General features: G+C 35.6%; 1 protein-coding gene across 1 annotated transcript in view; it reads left to right on the top strand.

The window, feature by feature from the left end:
• LRRIQ1 (leucine-rich repeats and IQ motif containing 1) overlaps nucleotides 1-20,331 on the top strand; it is a 193,977-nt gene that overhangs the window by 65,697 nt on the left and 107,949 nt on the right. Inside the window, exons 11-14 of the mRNA XM_014535275.1 lie at nucleotides 391-584; nucleotides 1,114-1,241; nucleotides 5,973-6,046; nucleotides 9,536-9,629. Coding sequence (XP_014390761.1) covers nucleotides 391-584; nucleotides 1,114-1,241; nucleotides 5,973-6,046; nucleotides 9,536-9,629 — 490 coding nt within the window. The remainder of the gene's footprint in view (nucleotides 1-390; nucleotides 585-1,113; nucleotides 1,242-5,972; nucleotides 6,047-9,535; nucleotides 9,630-20,331) is intronic.

Raw genomic sequence — 20,331 nt, 5'->3', positions numbered from 1 at the left:
GGCGGGATGGGGGTAATGTGGGGATAAGGACACATATGTAATAACTTAATAAAAAAATTAAAAATAACTGAGTTAAAAATTATTTTTTTAAAAAGAGTCCTTCTGTCTATCCATTGTCCCATTGTCATTAGAAAATAAAACATTCTGTGCCCAATGTACACCTTTTAGAATTTTGTTCACTTTTCAATTGATATATATCATTCAAAAATATATCTCCCCAGTACAAGTTTAAATAATACATTTTACACTTACACAGTTTTCAGTAGGAATTTGGTCTAAGACTTTACTGATATTAGCTTTAGAAAATATAAATGCACAATTATTCCAAAACTCTCCTTTAAAATCTTGAAGAATTATGATACAATTGATCTTGGAAAATTTTTCTTCTAGGTGGTTTAGAATCTTTAAAAAATCTTCAGCAACTAATTGTGGACAACAATCAGTTAATTAGTACAAAAGGCCTTTGTGATACTCCTACCATTATCTACCTGGATTGCTCACATAATCATCTTACTAAAGTTGAGGGTATTGAAAACTGTGGATTGCTTCAAATACTGAAGTTACAGGGAAATTACCTAAGTGAGGTAATTGCTTTGAAATCATTTCTGTGATTAATGCAACATTTTTCTTTTGATGAAAATATCAACCACGTATTTCAAAAGCAATTTTTATTATTTTTCTTTTGCTTATCAGCTGTATCTGATTTCAGTTTATTTTAAACTATTGTACACTTTCCAGTATTTAAACAAATGTTTACCATAGTTAGGAAAATTTTTAAAGAAATCTAATTTAACATTACTTTTTCATAATACCAAAATATAATAAATCAAATCTTTTAAGTTATATTTTAGTATGTAGTGGGATTAAATTTTCTATCACGTAATTCTAACTAAAATTCAGCTTAAAATACTTTCTATACAAAATTCTAATTGAGGTTAATTCTTAAAAATTTAATTTATACTAAAATTTTCATAACATTATACTTTGTTTTGTGATACACAGTTTACCAGAATATATCTGTTGTTAGTTTTGATAAATTTTATACTTTTAAATTTGGTTAAGTGACAAAAATATTTTGCTTAATATAAGCTAATGACACAAATTTAAATACAGATTCCACCCTTGGAGAATCATGTTCTACTACGAGAATTGTACTTGGATGATAACAGCATTTCAATTGTGGACGCATGTTCTTCGTATTGGCTGCCTTTGCTACAAAACCTGACTCTGTCTCAAAACAGGTAAAAAATAAACTTTACTTAATAAATGAAGTAAATGATTACTTAATTGTGTGGTCTTCATACTAAGTGGAAAAGCTGTTAGTTTTTTCCCCAGTAATTCATAGAAAGTGCATTGCAATGAATTGGTACTTAAATTATAAATAGAATTTTATAGAATTTAAAAAATTAAAGTGTATTGACATACCCTTGAATTTTAGTAGACTTTTAATTGTCACTTATCCTACTCATTTTGTTTTTTCTCAAAACGTACTTGTAGAAAACTCTTAGAGCAGGTTTGTTTATATTTGTAAAGAATATAGTCCTTGGAAAATATAGGAGGTAGTTAATTTAATTCAGAAGGATGTCTCATTCTCTCAAATGGTACTTATTAAGTCCTGGAAGAAGGATTTTTAATCTGCTCTCAACTTGCATGTCTTTTTGTAACTGTTAAGATAGATTTAAATTCGATTTCCCTAAGGATATAAAGTAACACTTAAAAAAATACCTTAAATTGAGATGGGTACCTGTCACAGGAGATCCATTTGAAACCACTAAACATCTGGATCTTTGCAGAGAATAACTGTTGAAACCAAAGCAGGAGCACAATATGTGTATGTCTCCCTCTGTTTAATATTTCATTGAGACTGTTCAGACTAATATGATTAATTTGTTCATGAAAGGCACATGGTGTATGGAAAAGGAACCACCTTTAACATAAATTTCTTCTTTGAGTTACATAATTCTTGCAAAACAAGTAAACAAGTACAACCCAATGTTAATATGTATATCTTTCCCCCCACAAAAATAGTTTTCTCTCAATCTCTGCCTGAATAGTGTTCATCTTTTAAGCATGTATACTCCAAATGGTTTAATTTATATCTATCATATACTATTCCACTACTTGACAAATCAGAACCAACTGTGTATTCAAAAATACCTTCACATTGTTTTAATCAGATCTAAAATATGAAAGGTGATTTGACTTTAAAAGGATATTTATTCCAGAGTCAGCTCTATCAGATAATACTATTTAAGCAATTTGGGCCACCCAAAAACCCATTGGATTTTTATTCAATATTTCCAGATAAGAGATAAAATTTTAATAGAAATACTTAGCTGTGCTTTGGATATATGCAAAAAAATCCCTCGGTAGTGGACATATTTAGCATATACCATAGAAATGTTTCTCAAGCCACAGTGATGAGCATAATATTTTAAAATATTAGAAATATTTAAATTATGAACATTTTTGAGAAATAATGCCTTTAATTATATTGAGCCATTGAAATCATCAAAGAAATATTCTACTTTTAAAAGTTAAAAGTGATTCTGGCTAATAGATTTTTGCCCTATCAATCTGATATGACTAGGAATAATATATACTAGACTATTAAAATTTATTTTAGAGATGATAACTATAATTGGTATACTTAAATAAAATTATTTATTTATAATTTTGTTTGCTTAGCTTTATACATTTTATATATTGAGATAATGCTTGCTATTTGGGGGGATACAAAACTGAGTAATATATGTCCTTTCCCTCAAAAAACTGTTAGGAATAAAAGAGCTTACTCTTGAACTTAATATATTTAAAAAGAGATTAAATTATATAATATGCTTTTTTGAACATTTTAATACTGCTGTCACATATCTGAATTTAGTTTTTGTGGGTCTCTCAAAGCTCTTTGTACATGCAAATGTCTGCCAATTTTGAAAGGATGAAAGGGGAAGTATGAGTGAACCATGGAAATGTGATTGATCTGAATGGACATATACAGTAAAAAAATTATTTTCTAAAATCATAGTAAAAATAATTTTCAATCTCAGGATTTTTCATAATAAGCTAATACGATAAACTGTAAAAAGTAGCCATCTTACATTAAGCTTTCACATATGCATTGACCTTTCAGAACCATATCAGGTTTGGTAAAATTCAGACTCAGCAGATTTAGGTTTGAATTCTGAATCCACATTTATCTGGCAGTTGACATTGAACAACTTTTTTCTCACTACCTGAACTTCACTTTTTTCATGTGTAAAAAAAGATAGTAATACCTACCTAACCTATTTTATGAGGTATAATAATGATCCAAAAGGAAAATGTTAGTGAATGCCTTTGTAAACCTGAAAAAAAAATTATAAATTAGATATTTGTATTTGTGGCTGGTATGTCTTTTAAATTTTATATATTCTTCTTTTAGTTTTTGATAAATATTTTCATCACAGGGAAGAAATTATGTCCATATGCTCTTTTTCCAACAAATGAAATACATATAAAGAATGATACTTAGCACATATTCTTTGAAATACTTGTTTCATTCTGACTTCTGTTTTAAATTTTCATTAGGACATGTGACTGTTTTAAGTTTGACTCAGCGGAGTTATAACTGGAGGACTCTCTGGCTTCACAAGCCTTTCTACTTCCAGTGAGACTCTAAGTAGGAGCAGAAAGTGGAAACTATTACCCATCGGCTGCTCATTGTACAAATCTTTTGCTTTTTGTCGTCTTTGAAATTTATATCTTTTTTATGCCCAGGGCTAATGTGACAAGGTCAAATAGTATTAGGTTTTCACTAATGTCCTTTGTCTTTCTGGTTTGAATTTTCTTAGGAAAAATATACACAGAATGTCAGTAACAGTTCTAGAGTTTGTGTGTTTTTGTTTTGTTTTAAGATTCTACTATTAGGTTTCTACCATCCTAATGAATAGTCACAAAGGTGAATGAATGGCCAGTTTTCTTGATTTAAATTTCCAAAAATGAAAACGTGATTCTAAAAGCATGGCTATCGGAAAAGATAAAATTTCAATATTATTAAAATATTTAATCAAACCAAATATTTTTTTACTTGAATAGGTATATGCAAAGGGGTTTTTTGTTTTTTTAATTCTAAAACTTGATGTCTTCATACAACCTGTATTTTACCTCTAACGTATGTTGCTATGTAACTAATTGGTGGGAAAAAAATTATATACTCTGAAAAAAGAGAAAAACTAATTATCGGCTAATCTTTCCAAATCCTTTTAATAGAAGAGCAAAGAGTTATTATTGGACATATATTAAAGGTAGAAAACAAATAAGAATTTTCTTTTAATAAATACGTTTATTAGAATTATATATTGAAGAATAACTTCAATTTCCTACTTGTAATAATAATGTAGAACATGTCTAAATAGATATGTCTTAATGTTAGGGCTTTAACAGTAAGTATACAGTGACAAAGTTTTAAGTTTTTTTTTCCTTTATTTTCTTTGTTTTTCTGTGTACATGTGACATTTCAGTAAATTTTACTATTAAGGACTCTGTGTACAAATAATGAAGTAAATATATAAATGAAATGGCCATATTTTTCCACGTTTTCTTTTATTACCTTGGATTTCCCCCACTGGACATTGTTTTTAAGAAGTAGTGTTGTGTAGGTTTAGTATAAATAGTAATATTGTACTTAGGATTGACTACATTCAGAGAGATCTTCTTCCAGTCTGTTATTTAGTCTATGTTTTCATCAGTAGTATCCTCTGTCTTTCTGCTAATACAGAACAGGATAGTACAAGAGAGAAGTCAAGGTCAGTACAAGCGATAGTTTTGTGTCAGATCCATGAGGACTCCAGTAACAGTATTATTCTGTAACCTTCTGAACTTAATAATAGTGTATATATGTTTTTTCAGTTGCTAAGAGCTGTTAGACATAAAGATGAATAAATCTGCCAGGCCAACTGAAAGGGCAATATTTCTTAAAAACAACAACACAAAAATACTGGAAATTAATGCATACTTTTTTTTGTACTATAAATATTCCTTCCACTGAAGCATATTTTGAACAATTATAGAGTTCCAACATTTATAATGAGAATTGGTTCAGAACACTATTGTATTTGTGATGAGAATATATTTTATATGAAAGAATTTTTGTTTTATTTAAAGATTCAGATGATTTGACTTAATTTTTATTTCCAAATATCTAGGATAAGGTGATATTATGTTCATAGTAAGTGTAGACTTGTCTTAGAAATATAAGTCAAACTAAAGTTAATTTTTCTTTTATGACTTTTGTTTCCAATGATGTGATATTTTAAATATTATGTTCCTTGCTAGAATATAGGCTCTTAATGACAATTTTAACTTAGAAAGTAATAGACACTTTTAAAAGTAGGAGGAAAGTTTATTATTAGAATTTGAATATGCATTATTTAACAAGAGCATTGATTTTAAATATTCATATATTTCTGCCAGACTTGTCTACACTACTGTTATAAAACATTTTCTATTATTATTAGTGATTCTAATCAGTTATCTTGTAAAAAAGTGAAGATACGATTTTTATGAGTTTTTCCTTCTAATGGTTTAATCCAGAAAAAATACATAAATATTATAAATGTGGCCTTATATGAAGACAAAAACAATTAACAATAAAACATTCACTTGTTTTTATTTAAATAGCACATATACACTAAAGAAATGATATTTGTTATTTAAATTGGCAAGTCCATGATAATTTCTCTATAGAAATGAATATAAGTTTTCCATTATAAAATAAATACTTAGATTTTATAATTATTGCATTTTAATAAGTACTGTTATTTAGTGTTATTATAATTGTATTTTAGTGTACAAATACTATTGAATATTCAATTACATATAATTGCATATCATTTAATTGTACTATATGATTTATAATTATATAGTTAGTTCAATAATGTTAAGGCCTTTCCAATTTAAAAATTTTATGAATTCTATTTTTTTGTTTTCAGCTTGACAAAAATCACACCGCTTTTTCATTTTGTTTCTCTGGAAAAACTGGATGTCAGCAACAACTGCCTTTCTGGTAAGTTTATAATAATATATAATTGAAAATTTTTTTTTTAATTTCTGTTCCAAATATCGTTGAGGAGCCCTTTTAGATAGATGTGTTAATGATATATACACACACTAACATATAGAGGAGGAAAATTTTACCTTTTATCTTCTTAAGTTCTTAGGCTGAGACTAAGAATTAAACTGACACAAGAAAAACAGGGGGAAAAAGTTTTAATTGTAGGGTTTCCCCCCCACACACATATACGTGGGAGTTCTCCCAAGAAAAATAAAGATCCCAAGAAGCAGTTAGAATTGAACACTTACCTAGAGAATTGGATAAGAGTAGTAAATTATGAAAATGTGACCAGGTAAAGGTGCTTGGTTTAAGGAATTTAATTAAATAAAAAATTGACTAGTAAATAAGGGTTAGTTTGACAAGTTTGTTTGTGTATATTTCTCTCAGCCTCTCTTCCTGTCCTTGTGAGAAGAATGTCTCTTTCCTCCTGGTATAGGGAGGGTATCTTTAACATAGGAATTTATCTCCTGCTTTAAAGAAAAAGAAGAAAGGTCAGAGTATTTTTACATCTGCTGTTTTATAAGTTCCTTAAAAAAGGCATGGTGAAATAATTGAGTTGATATATTCTTTCCACCTTTAAAATCATGCCACTTCCATATCTTTCTGGTAGAACTGGGCATATGTCTCAATTATATTGTTATTTTAAATTCATATACCTTTTAACTATGAAATAAGTAGCCTAGTAAAGGTGAGTAAAACAAAACAAAACATTGTCTAACTTGTGGACTCCTAACAGGTATATAGTAGACTCCAGTTAAAAATGTACTAAATTAAAAAATGATTAATTCATTTGGCTGACTCATCCCCCAAAGTTTGCCCATCCCTCCTCCCTGTCAGTCCCCTCATAAAGACAAACTAATTTGTCATCCTAGGTTAATTTTGACTGTTATACATTTTTATATCAATAGGATAAAATAGTACATTACCTTTTGCTTCCAATTTTCTTTGCTTAACATTCATGAAATATTCCACTATGTCATTTATATATGTAGTTTGTATTGTTTGTTTGTTTTGCTGAAATGTAGTCAATTATATGAATATAGAATACATCACAATTTGTTTGTCTATTCTCCTGTTGATTGATATTTTGTTTGTAGTTCAGAGATACTATGATTATAAAGTTCCTTCGGAAAATCTTATGTAAATCTTTTTGTGGCTATATGTTTTCAGTTTTCTTGGGTAAATGCAACGTGAGAGAGTTCCAATTGCTCGATGCTACAGGGTGTTTTATATTTCATTATTGTTTTAGTTCGCTTTCTCATGATGAAGAATGATATTGTGCCTCTTTGCGTGCATTTTTGATGTCTACTGAAGTCTGTTACCATTTTTAAAATTTGTTTATTGCTTTTTTTCTTATTGATTTGTATAAATTAAAATACATTCTGGATGAAGTTATATTTTGTAAATATTTTCTCCCAGAACTTTTTTATTTATTAATTTTATATGTAGATGAACAGAAGTTTTAAGTTGTGATAAAATTAATTTATCATATTTATTAACTATTTTTCTTTGTGTCCTTTGTAGTATTTTTCCACTTCCAGAATGAGATGATTTTTCATGCTTTCTAATAGAAGTTTGATACTTTTAGTTTTTACCTTTGGGTCTTTGACCTATCTCAGATTAATTTTTATGAATGGTATGAAGTAGGGGGATGAATTCAAGTTTTAATATATATATTTAATTGTTTGAGCAACATTTGTTGAATAAGCTTTTTCAACATTGAATTACTTTGGTGTCTTTGTCAAAAATGATTTACATTAGGCTACTTTGGATGTGTTTCTATTAACTGCTTTTCTCTTAATGATAGGTCATATTTTTCTATTTCTTTTTATGTCTAGTGATTTGTAACTGTATGTTGAACATTGTGCACACAGTTTATTTACTGGGTCTAGGCATTGTTGTCTTCCTTTTAAAGGGTGTTAAGTTTGCCCTAGGCAGTTTGGCTCAGGCAGTGGTCGGCAAACTCATTAGTCAACAGAGCCAAATATCAACAGTACAACGATTGAAATTTCTTTTGAGAGCCAAATTTTTTAAACTTAAACTATATAGGTAGGTACATTGTTATTAACTTAATTAGGGTACTCCTAAGGCTTAGGAAGAGCCACACTCAAGGGGCCAAAGAGCCGCATGTGGCTCGTGAGCCGCAGTTTGCCGACCACGGGAGAGCATTGGCCTGCAGACTGAAGGGTTCTAGGTTTGATTCAGGTCAAGGGCACATGCCTGGGCTGTGGGCTAGATCCCCAGTAGGGGACAGGCAGGAAGCAGCCAATCAATGATTCTCTCTCATCACTGATGTTTCTGTCTCTCTTTCCTGCTTCCTTCCTCTCAATAAAAAAATATTTTTTTTAAAAAAGGTGTTAAGTTTAACTCTGGCAGACAGTTAAAGTATTAATGAATAATTTGTTTCTGTCAGCCTTCATTTTATTCTCTCCTAGGACAAAGCATTTTAGTTTTCAACTCTTAGTGCATGGCCCTACACCAGGCCATTTCATTTCCAACACATAGTCTTTTGGATTTTAGTTGAATCTCTACTCAGTTGGGCCTCATTCTGGCTGGGCTGAAACTCCAATGTCTTTCATGTCTGCATGAACTTTAGTGTCATCATTCAGCTCTTAGCCCTACAGAAGGTGGTCTCTGCTAGTTTTCTCAGTCTTGCCTGCCTATGTAACACCTAGCCCTCCTCTAGGGACCTGCTGTAAATCTTCACATAGACTCTTCTCCCACCTCCCACCCCCAACATATATATATATGCACACACACACACATATATATATATGGCTTCTTATCAGTACTTTTTACCATAAGTTCCAGCTTCAGTTCTAATCTTTGCCTCCTCACTCAGCAAGATAGCTTCTTTGCTTGTTTTCCACTTTCTTGCTCTGAAGTGGTAAAATGCTTTCAGGCAGAAAACTACTGTGCTTGTAGGGTCACCATGTGTGTTTCCCTTCTCTCAGAGTCAGGCTTAAAAACAGGTGCTTCATATATAATTGTCCAGTTTTATGATGGTTTTCTGTGGGAGAGAAATTCTGAGATTGACTGACTATTTTTATTTTTGAAAGTTTAATAGGTCCATGTATTTCTGTTTAAGGATATGTTCAATTTTACCACTTATCCTATTACTTTAGATTTCACTTTTTCCAATTTTGTGTTTATAACCTGGAATGAACTGTTTTAAGCCATTTACACACATTATTTTATTTAATCCTCACTCTGTGAGATAGGTATGAAACTGATTTATAAATCAGTTGTATGATTTACATAAGTTCACACAGCTGCTAAATGGTAGAAATATATATTCTGGCAGTAGAGTCTGTATATTGTTTTCTGTGGAACAAATAATTTTTGTTGCTTATTTAACAGTTAATTAAATAAAATGTTCATTTACCTATGATTTCTTTATCTGAAATATTTCATAATGATTCTTACTGTTTATTTTTATAGATCTTACAAGTACCCTAAAGTGGTTTGATGCATGCTATTCTCTCCGTGAATTGAATATCACTGGAAACCCACTTCTTCAAGAAATAAACTGGAGGTAAAAAACAAAACAAAACACTGTTGTTCCCTATGTACATACTTTCTGATAGTTGTAGAAAACAGAAGTTGGTGAAAATTGTTTTGAGCATACAATTTGCTTGGGAAAAGTTAATAAAGATAATTTAAAAGTTATTCAAGACAAAATAGTTTTGTAAGAATAGTTTGAACATATTTTTCAACCTATAATAATTTTTGGCATTTTATGAACTAATGCAGATTTGAACTGATAATTCTGATCCATATTACTATTATGTGATAGTGTTAGTATGATGTTAACTTGTTTTTATTTTTATTTATGAAAAGACATTTATTTGTTGGGAATTACTTTTTATGAGTCACCTAAATCTCTTAAAATTGTTTCCCTTCTGTCAATAATTTGATTTGGTTTTAATTTCTTAAAATAGAAAGTTTGTATATATTATATGTATCATAAGCACATGTGATTTCATGCCTCTCTTTGAAACATTGCAGTACATAGGTGTAAATGAAGGAAAGTATTCTGTAATTTTAAAAATTAATTTTCCTCTTCCAAAAAGTTGTTCTAATAGAAACTCTCATATTATGCTAGTACTGTTTCCCCTAAATTGACTAGCATCTTTTATATAATCAACTTTTTAAAAGATAATTTACATATAATAAATGTGTGTTTTTTAATCACCCCAGAAAATTACCTCATTCGCTGTTGTTGTCAGTTCCCTCTCCTGGGACTTTAAAAATGTCTCTCCACTGTCTTTATGGCTTCCATGTTTTTTTACCTAAAGTTAGCTGACATTCTTATCTTCATTCCTCTGTCTCTGGATACTTTTCTAAAAAATCCTCACTTAAGGATATGTTTAGACAGGAAGGGGGAGGGGTGGAGAGAGTGAGGGGGAAAGAGAGAAAGAGAGAGAGAGAGAGAGAGAGAGAGAGAGAGAGAGAGAAATATTGCCTACCATATGTGCCCAACTTGAAACCTAGGTAAGTGACCTGACCAGGAATTGAACCTGCAACCTTTTGGTGTACAAGACAATACTCCAACCAATTGAGCCACCTGCCCAGGTCTGTCTCTGGATACTTTTTTAAAAAATGTGTTTTTATTAATTTTAGAGAAAGAGGAAGGGAGAGGGAGAGAGAAAAAACATTGAGTCTGCAACATGTGTTCTGAGTGGGAATCGAGCCAGTGACCTCTCAGTGCATGAGATGTCACTCAACCAACTGAACCACACTGGCCAGGGCTGCCTCTGGATAGTTTTAAGATGTTCCCTTTATAAGTGCTTTTCAGCAGTTTGATAATGATGTGTTTGGTATGATTATATATGGATTTATTCTGCTTAGAATTAATTAAACCTCTTGGAATTAAGGGATTGATAGTTTCCATAAAATCTGAGAATTTTTGCCCTGGTTGGTTTGGCTCAGTGTATAGAATGCCAGCCTGTGGACTGAAGGGTCCTAGGTTCGATTCTGGTCGGGGATTGGGGGCACGTGCCTGGGTTATGGGCTCGACCACCGTTGGGGGGTGTGCAGGAGGCAGCTGATCAGTGATTCTCTTACATCATTGATTTTTCTATCTCTCTTTTCCCTCTCTGAAATCAATAAAAATATATACTTTTAAAAAAATCTGAGCATTTTTGGCCATTATTTTTTCAAATATTTTTCTGCCTCCTTCCTATCTTGCCTTACTAGGACTCCAGTTCACCAATATTATACCAGTTGATATATCCAAGAAGTTGCTATTGCTCTGTTATTACATTTATAATACTTTTTTTTCTGGCTTCATTTCACTCTTAATAGTTATTGCTGTGTCTTCAAGTTTTCTGATATTTTCTTCTTATGTATCTACTCTGTAATTCATTTCATCCAGACTATTTTTCAATTCAAATTTTAGATATTGTTATTCATCTTTAGAAGTTTCATTTATGCCTTAACACCATTTGCAATTTTTCTCCTAATCATGCTCATGTTTTCCTGAATCATCTTGAACAGAATATTTATAATGCTGTTTTCACATTCTCGTCTGCTAGTTCCATCAACTTTTTTCATTTTGAGTTTGGTTGTCAATGGTTTCTTTTTTCTGATTGGGTCATATTTTCCTGCTTCTTGCATAACTGGTCAATTTTGGTTGTATTACAGACATTTTAAATTTGATATTGTTGATATCATATTTTTAAAAAATTAAATGGCTTCTATTTTGTTTCTGACATGCAGCAGCTAAATTACTTGGAATTAGTGAGACATGTTCAAAGCTTGCTTTTAAGTTCTGTGGGAAATCTTTAGACTAGTGCTAATGTAGTCCCACTACTATGGTGCTGAGTTTCTGAGTATTCTCCCTAATACCTCTTATAAGTATTCTTTCAACTTTAGCTGATCAGAATTATTTTCAGTCCTGTGCCCTATGTGGATTCCTATCATGTTTCTGCCTTTTGCTTTCCACTGGTTCTTTCCCTTGTTCTCACACACCCTCTGATCATTACTCATTTACCCAGGTCCAGGTTAATTGCATCCCAGAATACTGAGACTTGCATATGTCCACTTTGGAATTTCTGGTGATGATTCTGGCCTAAACTCATGTTTCTTTTAATGTTCAGAAGCATGCATTTGTTAAAAGATTCAACATGATTTATTATACATTTGACATTTGTGTCATGTCAGGTCATGGCTACATCAAGGCAGAACAAAGCTAAAATAGACTGGGTATGCAACCCAGTACAGCAAGGTGAGTTGGTAATATGTAAGTATAGGGAAAAGCAATCATTTATTAAAGTTTAGGTTGAAATATCTGTTTCAGGATACTCAGAGTTTGGATCAAGTCAGCAAGTCTTATCAATTTGATCATGTAGTGAAAATACAACAGTCTTGAGCAAAATGTAGGGAAGAAGGAATTTAAGATTTAAAAAGGGGTTGTTATGACATCTGACTTTAGGGCAGAAGCAGTTGACTCTTTGCTCTGACTTGATTTCCCTATGATACATGGCCACAGTCATGGAGACCTGGGTTGTGATATCTTCAGAAGGCATATAGAATATCTTACAGAGGAACCAGTGATCTTGTTATGGTTAAAATTTCTATATCTGGTTTAATTTACCTGCAGAACAAGACAAGAGAGTTTAGGTAGTAGTCTCTGCTGCCTCCATTGTCTGAGTCCTCTGCTAACCTCTCTAACACTCTTTTTCTAGATGTACAAGGTTGGACAAATGTAGGTTTACAGTTGGAATAAAAGTAGATAAAACAATAATTAATAAATAGCTATACAAGTATAAACTCTGTTTTGTGTACTCACAACTGTAAACCTACTTTTACCCACCCCTGAATTGGTTTCCTGTATTTGGTAATTGGTATTTAGTTAAGAAAATTGCATTTTTTCACCAAGTCAAAGACCTGTGTAATTTGCTACTTGTGATAACTTTTGTATCACAGTAGAGGTATTATCTTTGCCAGAAAGTCTTTTTTTTCCCCAAAGCTCAGTTTTCACATAAATTTTTAGTGTTACACTGTTGTTGTTTTTTAGGAAAATTTTTATGTATCCACATTTTTTAGAACAGAACTTGTCAATTTCTACTTTAGAAACATACTTCCAAATACAGTTTAAGTTGTGTAGCATAGAGGAAAGAGTATAATCCAGTGCAATGATTCTCATTGCTATCCCTCACAAGATCACAAAAATTACTTGAATTCTTGGGTTACATTGAATTTCCTTTATAAAGGCATATCCCCAGACCACCAACTTTATCATCGTCTGGAAACCTATTAGTAATGCAAAATCTTGGTTACTACCCAGACTCACTCAATCAGAAACTAGGGGATGATGACTTATCTGTGCTTTACTAAGCCCTTTATATGATTCCATACACACTAAAGTTTGGAAATTACTGTGTTTTTAAACAAGTACATTCTAATCCTGCCCCATACTGTGTGATTCTGGGCAAATAACTTTCCCAGGTCTCTAAATCCTCCTTGATAAAGTGATGATAAAAATAGTGCCTGTTTTATGGAGTAGTTGTGAGAATTGAATGGGATAATATACATATTTTTTCAAGAACAATTCCTAGAAGCACACAAAAATCTACCATTGTCTATTTCTAGGGAAACCAGACTATATATAGGTCCTCAATCTCCAAGTATTTAGGGGGTGCCTACCATATGTAAATAGTGTCATAACATGTTGGACATTATAAAGGAAAGTCAATGTAACCCAAGAATTCAAGTAATTTTTGTGATCTTGTGAGGGATAGCAAAGAATGATAACCATGAAAACTAATAGCAAACACTCAAATAGCATTTACTTTGTGCCAGCACTGTTCTCATTTAATCCCTACAATATGCATAGTTAAATAATTAACTGGTATCCCCATTTTATAGTTAAGGTAAATTAGTCACAAAAAGGCTAAATAACATTGAAGGTCATACAACTAGCAAGTGGAAGAGCCCAGATACAAACCATGCAGTGAGGTTCCAGAATCTGTGCTCTTAACTCTTACATTTTTGTACCTAACACTGATAATTATTGAAGGTATAGATATGGTTTAGAAATTTGGGAATACCACCTTTATTTAGTGCAACTAGGAAACACTGCCTTCCCTGGAGAGGAAAACTTTGAGTTAAACCTCTCAAGTTTGGTAAGATTTAAAATCAAGTTTAAAAAAACCACACAAACACATAAAACACCCTGATGAAGGAAATAACTGAGAAAAGAGGTCAGGTGTCTGTGTTAAAAGTCTGTGCTTCTCTTGCTTGGTGATTTAAAAGCACTAACCTCAAGTCTTGGGTCCTTATTTCTAGGATTCAGATCTTAGAGTGAAATCTTTCATACAAAAAGAAGAGTATAATTATGTCCAAAAGACCCTGCTTGGCAGGAAATATTATTTATAATGAAAATACCTGGTGGGCTGTTTTTAAATAGCTATCTTTATTTTCCAAAGTAACTATGTAGACTAAGTCTACGATGGAAAATAAAATAAGTAGTATCAGAACCATGTCTTCAGGGGCAATGGTTTTTCTATTAGGTGTTGGACAGATAAGACATGGATTCTTCTGCTGATCCAGTATCAGTTTCCATTCAAGGAGCTGTCATGCTGCCAGTTGCAACTAGAAACAAAACTATCTATAGTAATAAAAGCAAATATGCTAATTAGATTGGATGGCCGAAATATCTTCTGGACGACATTCCGGACAACCTTCTGGACAAAGCCAGGGCTGCGAAGGCCGAGGCAAGCCATCACAGCTGTGAGGGCCAAGCCCCTTGCAGGAATTTTGTGCATCGGGCCTCTAGTCCTATATAATAAAAGGGTAGTATGCAAATTGACCCTAACAGTGGTACAACTAGTCGCTATGATGCGTACTGACCACCAGGGGGCAGATGCTCAATGGAGGAGCTGTCCCCTGGTGGTCAGTGTGCTTCCACAGGGGAAGTGCCGCTCAGCTGTCTCATGGCTGGCCAGCACAGCGTCAGTGGCGGGAGCCTCTCCTGCCTCCGCGGCAGCACTAAGGATGTTTGACTAATGGCCCACTCTGCGCAGGCCTAAGCCGTTAGTTGGACATCCCCCAAAGGCTCCCAGGCTGACAGAGGGATGTCTGACTGCTAGCTTAGGCCTGATTCCCCTAAGCCGGCAAGAGGATTGGGCCTAAGCTGGCAAGAGGACATTCCCCATGGGATCCCGGACTGCAAGAGGGCACAGGCTGGGCTGAGGGACTTTCCCAAGTGCCTGAATTTTTGTGCACTGGGCCTCTAGTGTCCTGAATAATCTTCAAATTTATTTTTGTTTATATGAAGCATAAAAACTTATTTTTTAATAGAATATGCTTGTGGTAAATATACTTATATTAGTCTATTAAAATCTAGATGTTTTATTGAATTTATTGAGAGGTGTCATTGGTTAATAAAATTGTATAGGTTTCAGGTGTACAGTTCTATAATATATCATCTGTATATTTTATTGTGTTTTCACCATCCAAAGTCAAGTCTCCTTCCATCACCATTTATCCTCCCCTTACTCTCTTCCATCTCCCCCTACCCTCTCCCTTCTCCTCTGGTAAACACTATGCTATTGTCTGTGTCTATGAGGTGTTTGTTTTTTTTTAATACCTTCACCCTTTTCACCTAGCCCTGCAACACCCCCCTCAAAAGATATATAGCTAGATATTCACATGTTACACTTACTTAACTATATATACTTTATAGTCTTGAAGAAGATATTTAATTAGAAATAATACTGAAAGAAAATAGGTAGTATTTATATTATAAATATTAGAGGCCCGGTGCACGAAATTCATGTACTCGGGGGCGGGGAAAGGTCTCCCAACCTGGCCTGTGCCCTGTCACAGTGTGGGAGCCATGTGATTTATCGCCCCAAAGAGGTAGGCCCTGCCCACCCATCTGGGGCTCCTTGATGGATTGCCCCAAAGAGGTAGGTCGGAGCTGGGGGTCCCGCCTCCACGCCATGTGGAGCCAGGATGCGAGACCCCCAGGACCCTGAGGCAGGCCTCACCATGCAGAACCGGGACCCCCAGGCAGGCCTCCCATGCAGAGTTGGGATCCCCAGGACCCCCAGGCAGGCCTTGCCATGCAGAGCTGGGGAACCCCCATGCAGGCCTCACTGAGTAGAGCCGTGAGGAGGCTGGATCCCCAAGGCAGGCCTTGTTGCGCAGAGCCGGGGTACCCACCTCCTCCTGGCTCCGGGCACAAAGCTGGGAGGAGGCGGGACCCCCAGGCAGGCCTCACCGCGAGGAGCTGGGAGGAGGCGGGACACCAGGCAGGCTCCCTGCCACACATGCAGCACACATGCAGCGTCAAGCCCAGCCCCGCCCACCTGCGTGCGCCTGCTGTGTACACAGCCATCTTGTGACAGCGTGAGGGCAACACGGCGTGACGACCACTTAGGCTTTTATTAGTAAAGATATACATAATTTAGCTATTACAATTTTTATATTTAAATGAACTTTTCTGGACTAGAGTAATACCAACTTGAAAATAGTACATATCAAATTTCACTTATATTAGTTGGCATAATTTTTCATAATTTTAAAAAGACTCATCTAAAGGTTTTAATATCTCATAATCTATAAAATATGGATTTGCTAATGAAAGTATCAACTCAAACTTTAACCAGTATGTTCCAATGAACTTTACATACCAACAAAGGGATTAGTTGTAGATTTTTCCAATTGGCTTTTTACTTTCATGTCTAGCCAGTGATAGCACAGACAAAACTGATGTGCTAAAAAAAAATCTCTTTTTAGAACTTAAACCACAGACTCAGTTTGGAATCTCCTTTGGGAATGTGTTTCACTCATTAATGATTAATAGAGCTTCTTAAGTGACAGAATATTCACCAGGAAGTTTTCACTAAATGAAATATTGATTCAGCCCTTGACCAAGAGGAACCCAGATGGCAAAACTAATGTTGAGATACATTGTATTCCTATACATGAATAAACTTGTTATAGCACTTTCTAATATATTTATCATAGAGTCTTATAAGGCTGCATTTGAACTTAATTAAGGTCAATCCATGAACTACTGTTACCAATCTGAGAACTGTTCATTTAAAAAAATTAAAGAAAAAATATTTTAAAGTAAAAGACTAACTCCACTCTAGTTATATAAATCACACATTTCAAGATGTTGTCACACTTGTGAAGTTCCCAAGCAAATGATTTTTTACATTCAAAAGAAGTTCAAAATATTCTGACTAATATAAATCATTTGGTAGCTTTTTTATATATAAAGATGATAAATGTAACATTAAAATATTCCAAAGGTAAAAATTCAAGCCCTGTTGAACCACCAACTCTAGAATTATTCACTATAGCTAAAATGGTGTATTTACTTAGTAATATCTATGTCAATAACCATGTCCAAAATATAGTATTTGATGATAAAGTATCATTTTGTCCCTTGATGTGGTGTCAGTTAACATCAGAATAGATTCCACATAGCACCAACTGCACACCTAGAAACAAACCTATGTTCACTATTACTTTTGAATTTATTTATTTTTAATTATTTTGTTTGTAGCCTAAACATTTGTTTAGTTAAAATAAAATATGCTGGGGGTAAAAATTTTTATCTGTCCATTAATCTGAAAAAGCAAATTCTTATATATATTTTTTTTCTCTAGGATTGTATTAGATTATTTGGTTGAAGTGGCTCTTTATTTTATCTTCACAGTTTAAAATAGAAAACTGGTTTCTTCTGTATATTTTATATGGATTCTCAAATTTCAGTCTCACAGGAATATTTTCCTAAAAAACTTTCATGCCACTTATATAAAACCAGTGGCAGCCCTGGCCGGGTGGGTCAGTTGGTTGAAACATCATCCTCTACACCAGGAAGCTGAGGATTTGATTCCTGATCAGGACACATGCTTAGGTTGTGGATTCAATTCTCAGTTGAGGTGCATATGGGAGGCAACGGTCTCTCTATTTCTTTATCTGTCTTTCTCTCTAAGTAAAACCAATAAACATATCCTCAGGTAAAGATTAAAAAGAATTAGTGACAATATTAATCAGTGAACAGATAATCTATAATAATAAAAGCATAATATGCTAATTAGAGCAGACGTCCTTAGGGATGACCTTCTGGATGAAGCTGCCTCGCCCAAGAAAGAGGCGGAGGCGGCTGCCGTGGTGGCGGGAGCCGAGGCTCTTGCAGGAATTTCTTACATTAGGCCTCTAGTCTATCTACACTAATAAAAGAGAAAGATGCAAATTACCCATCACTCTGACCCACCAGCCAATCAGGAGCGAGTATGCAAATTAACCCAACTAAGATGGCAGTGGCCACAGAGCTGGAGCGAGTAGGAGGCTTGGGTTGACCCTTGTGATGGAGTAAGCCTAGCTTCCAGCCTGCCCTGGCTGGCCCTGGGCTCCGCTCAAGGCTACAAAGTTTCAATTATAGAAGATAAATAAATCCCAGATCCTGCTTCCAGCCCGCCCTGGACTCTGCTTAAGAAGGTGCTGGAAATAAAACAAAAAAAGAAAAAAAGGAGAGGCAGGGAGCTTGGGTCGCTGGGGGGCATGGCCAGCCTGAAAACGGCCCTCAGCCCCTCACCCAGGCTGGCCACACCCCATGGGGTGAGGGTCCCCACTGGGGGGCTTGACCAGCCTGCAAACAACCATCAGCCCCTCACCCAGGCTGGCCAGTTCCCCCCCACCCTGATTCGGGACACCCTTCAGGGCAAACCAGCCGGCCCCACCTGTGTACCAGGCCTCTATCCTATATAATAAAAGGGTAATGTACAAATTGACCCTAACAGCAGAATGACTGGGAATGACTGGTCACTATGACACACACTGACCACCAGGGGGTAGATGTTCAATGCAGGAGCTGCCCCCTGGTGGTCAGTGAGCTCCCACAGGGGGAGCTCTGCTCAGCCACAAGCCAGGCTGATGGCTGCCGGTGGTGGCGGGAGCCTCTCCCACCTCCTCAGCAGCGCTAAGGATGTCTGACTGCAGCTTAGGCCTGCTCCTCGCTGTCAAGTGGACATCCCCTGAGGGCTCCCAGGGTGCCAGAGGGATGTCTGATTGCCAGCTTAGGCCCAATCCCCTGGGGAGCAGGCCTACGCCAGCAGGTGGACATCCCCCAAGCGTCCCAGACTGTGAGAGGGCACAGGCCAAGCTGAGGGACCCCCCCCAAGTGCACAAATTTTTGTGCACTGGGCCTTTAGTACATATATAAAAGCCTAAGTGACCGAACGACCGAATAACTGGTCAACCAGTCAGTATGATGTTCACTGACCACCAGGGGGCAGATGCTCAATGCAGGAGCTGCCCCTTGGTGGTCAGTGCGCTCCCACTGTGTGAGTGCTGCTTAGCTGACAGACCTGTCCCAGTGGCCCACCAGCCTGGCAGTAGCCACTCACTCCCTCAGTAATCCTGTAGGTCCAATCTCCGGAGAATGGTCCAGGCACCGATGGACCAGTGCCGCCGGCACAATCCTGACAGCGCCACTGGCCTTCTGGAAGTCGGCCGCGGGCACCATGGCCGCTTCCCCTCCCTAGACGCTCCCCAAGGAAGAAACCATATAAAAGCGACTGCTAGATGGCTCTCAACAACCAGCGCAAACATCAGCAAGATGGATCCGGATCCTGGGCCAGCAAGGGCATCCCACCACCCACCCGGAGGGCCGATCATGTCCCAGCCTCCTCCTCAGCCTCCTCGGGATGGGAGCCAGATGCAGGGCTCATGGCTGGCAAGCACCACTGCAGTGCAAGAAGACTCTCCCAATTGGGACTAACTGGGCACAAGTCTGCAGTAGGTGCAGCAGGGCCAGAATGAGTGGGAGCGGCAAGCAGGAGCAGCAGGCGGTATTGGACTGCCGGTTTCAGCCCAATCCCCACAGGCCATGCCTAGGGACCCCACCCATGCATGAATTCGTGCACCAGGCCTCTAGATGTAATATAACTGCCTAGGCCCACATTATCTCTTACATTTTTTGGCCAATTCTTCTAACATCATTGATATATAGGTTTTGTTATCATTTTTCATGAAAGCTTTATTTTTCTTGAAAATTAGAGACAATTTTTAAATGATTAGAATTCCAGAGTTAAGTTTAACCTGAACATCTCTGATTTTAGCATAACGTGTTGTAGTCTATTTCCTTCCTAATACCATGGTTGTTATTCTGTAAGGTGCACAAGGCTATATTTTATAATTAGAGACTAGAGGCCCGGAGCACAAAAATTTGTGCACTCTGGGGGGTCCCTCAGCCCGGCCTGTGCCCTCTC

This window comes from Myotis brandtii, unplaced genomic scaffold (genome assembly GCF_000412655.1).
Source record: "Myotis brandtii unplaced genomic scaffold, ASM41265v1 scaffold141, whole genome shotgun sequence".
In the NCBI taxonomy this organism is placed as follows: domain Eukaryota; kingdom Metazoa; phylum Chordata; class Mammalia; order Chiroptera; family Vespertilionidae; genus Myotis; species Myotis brandtii.
Note: the sequence above shows the minus strand (reverse complement) of the source record. Positions and strands in the feature narration are given on the sequence as shown.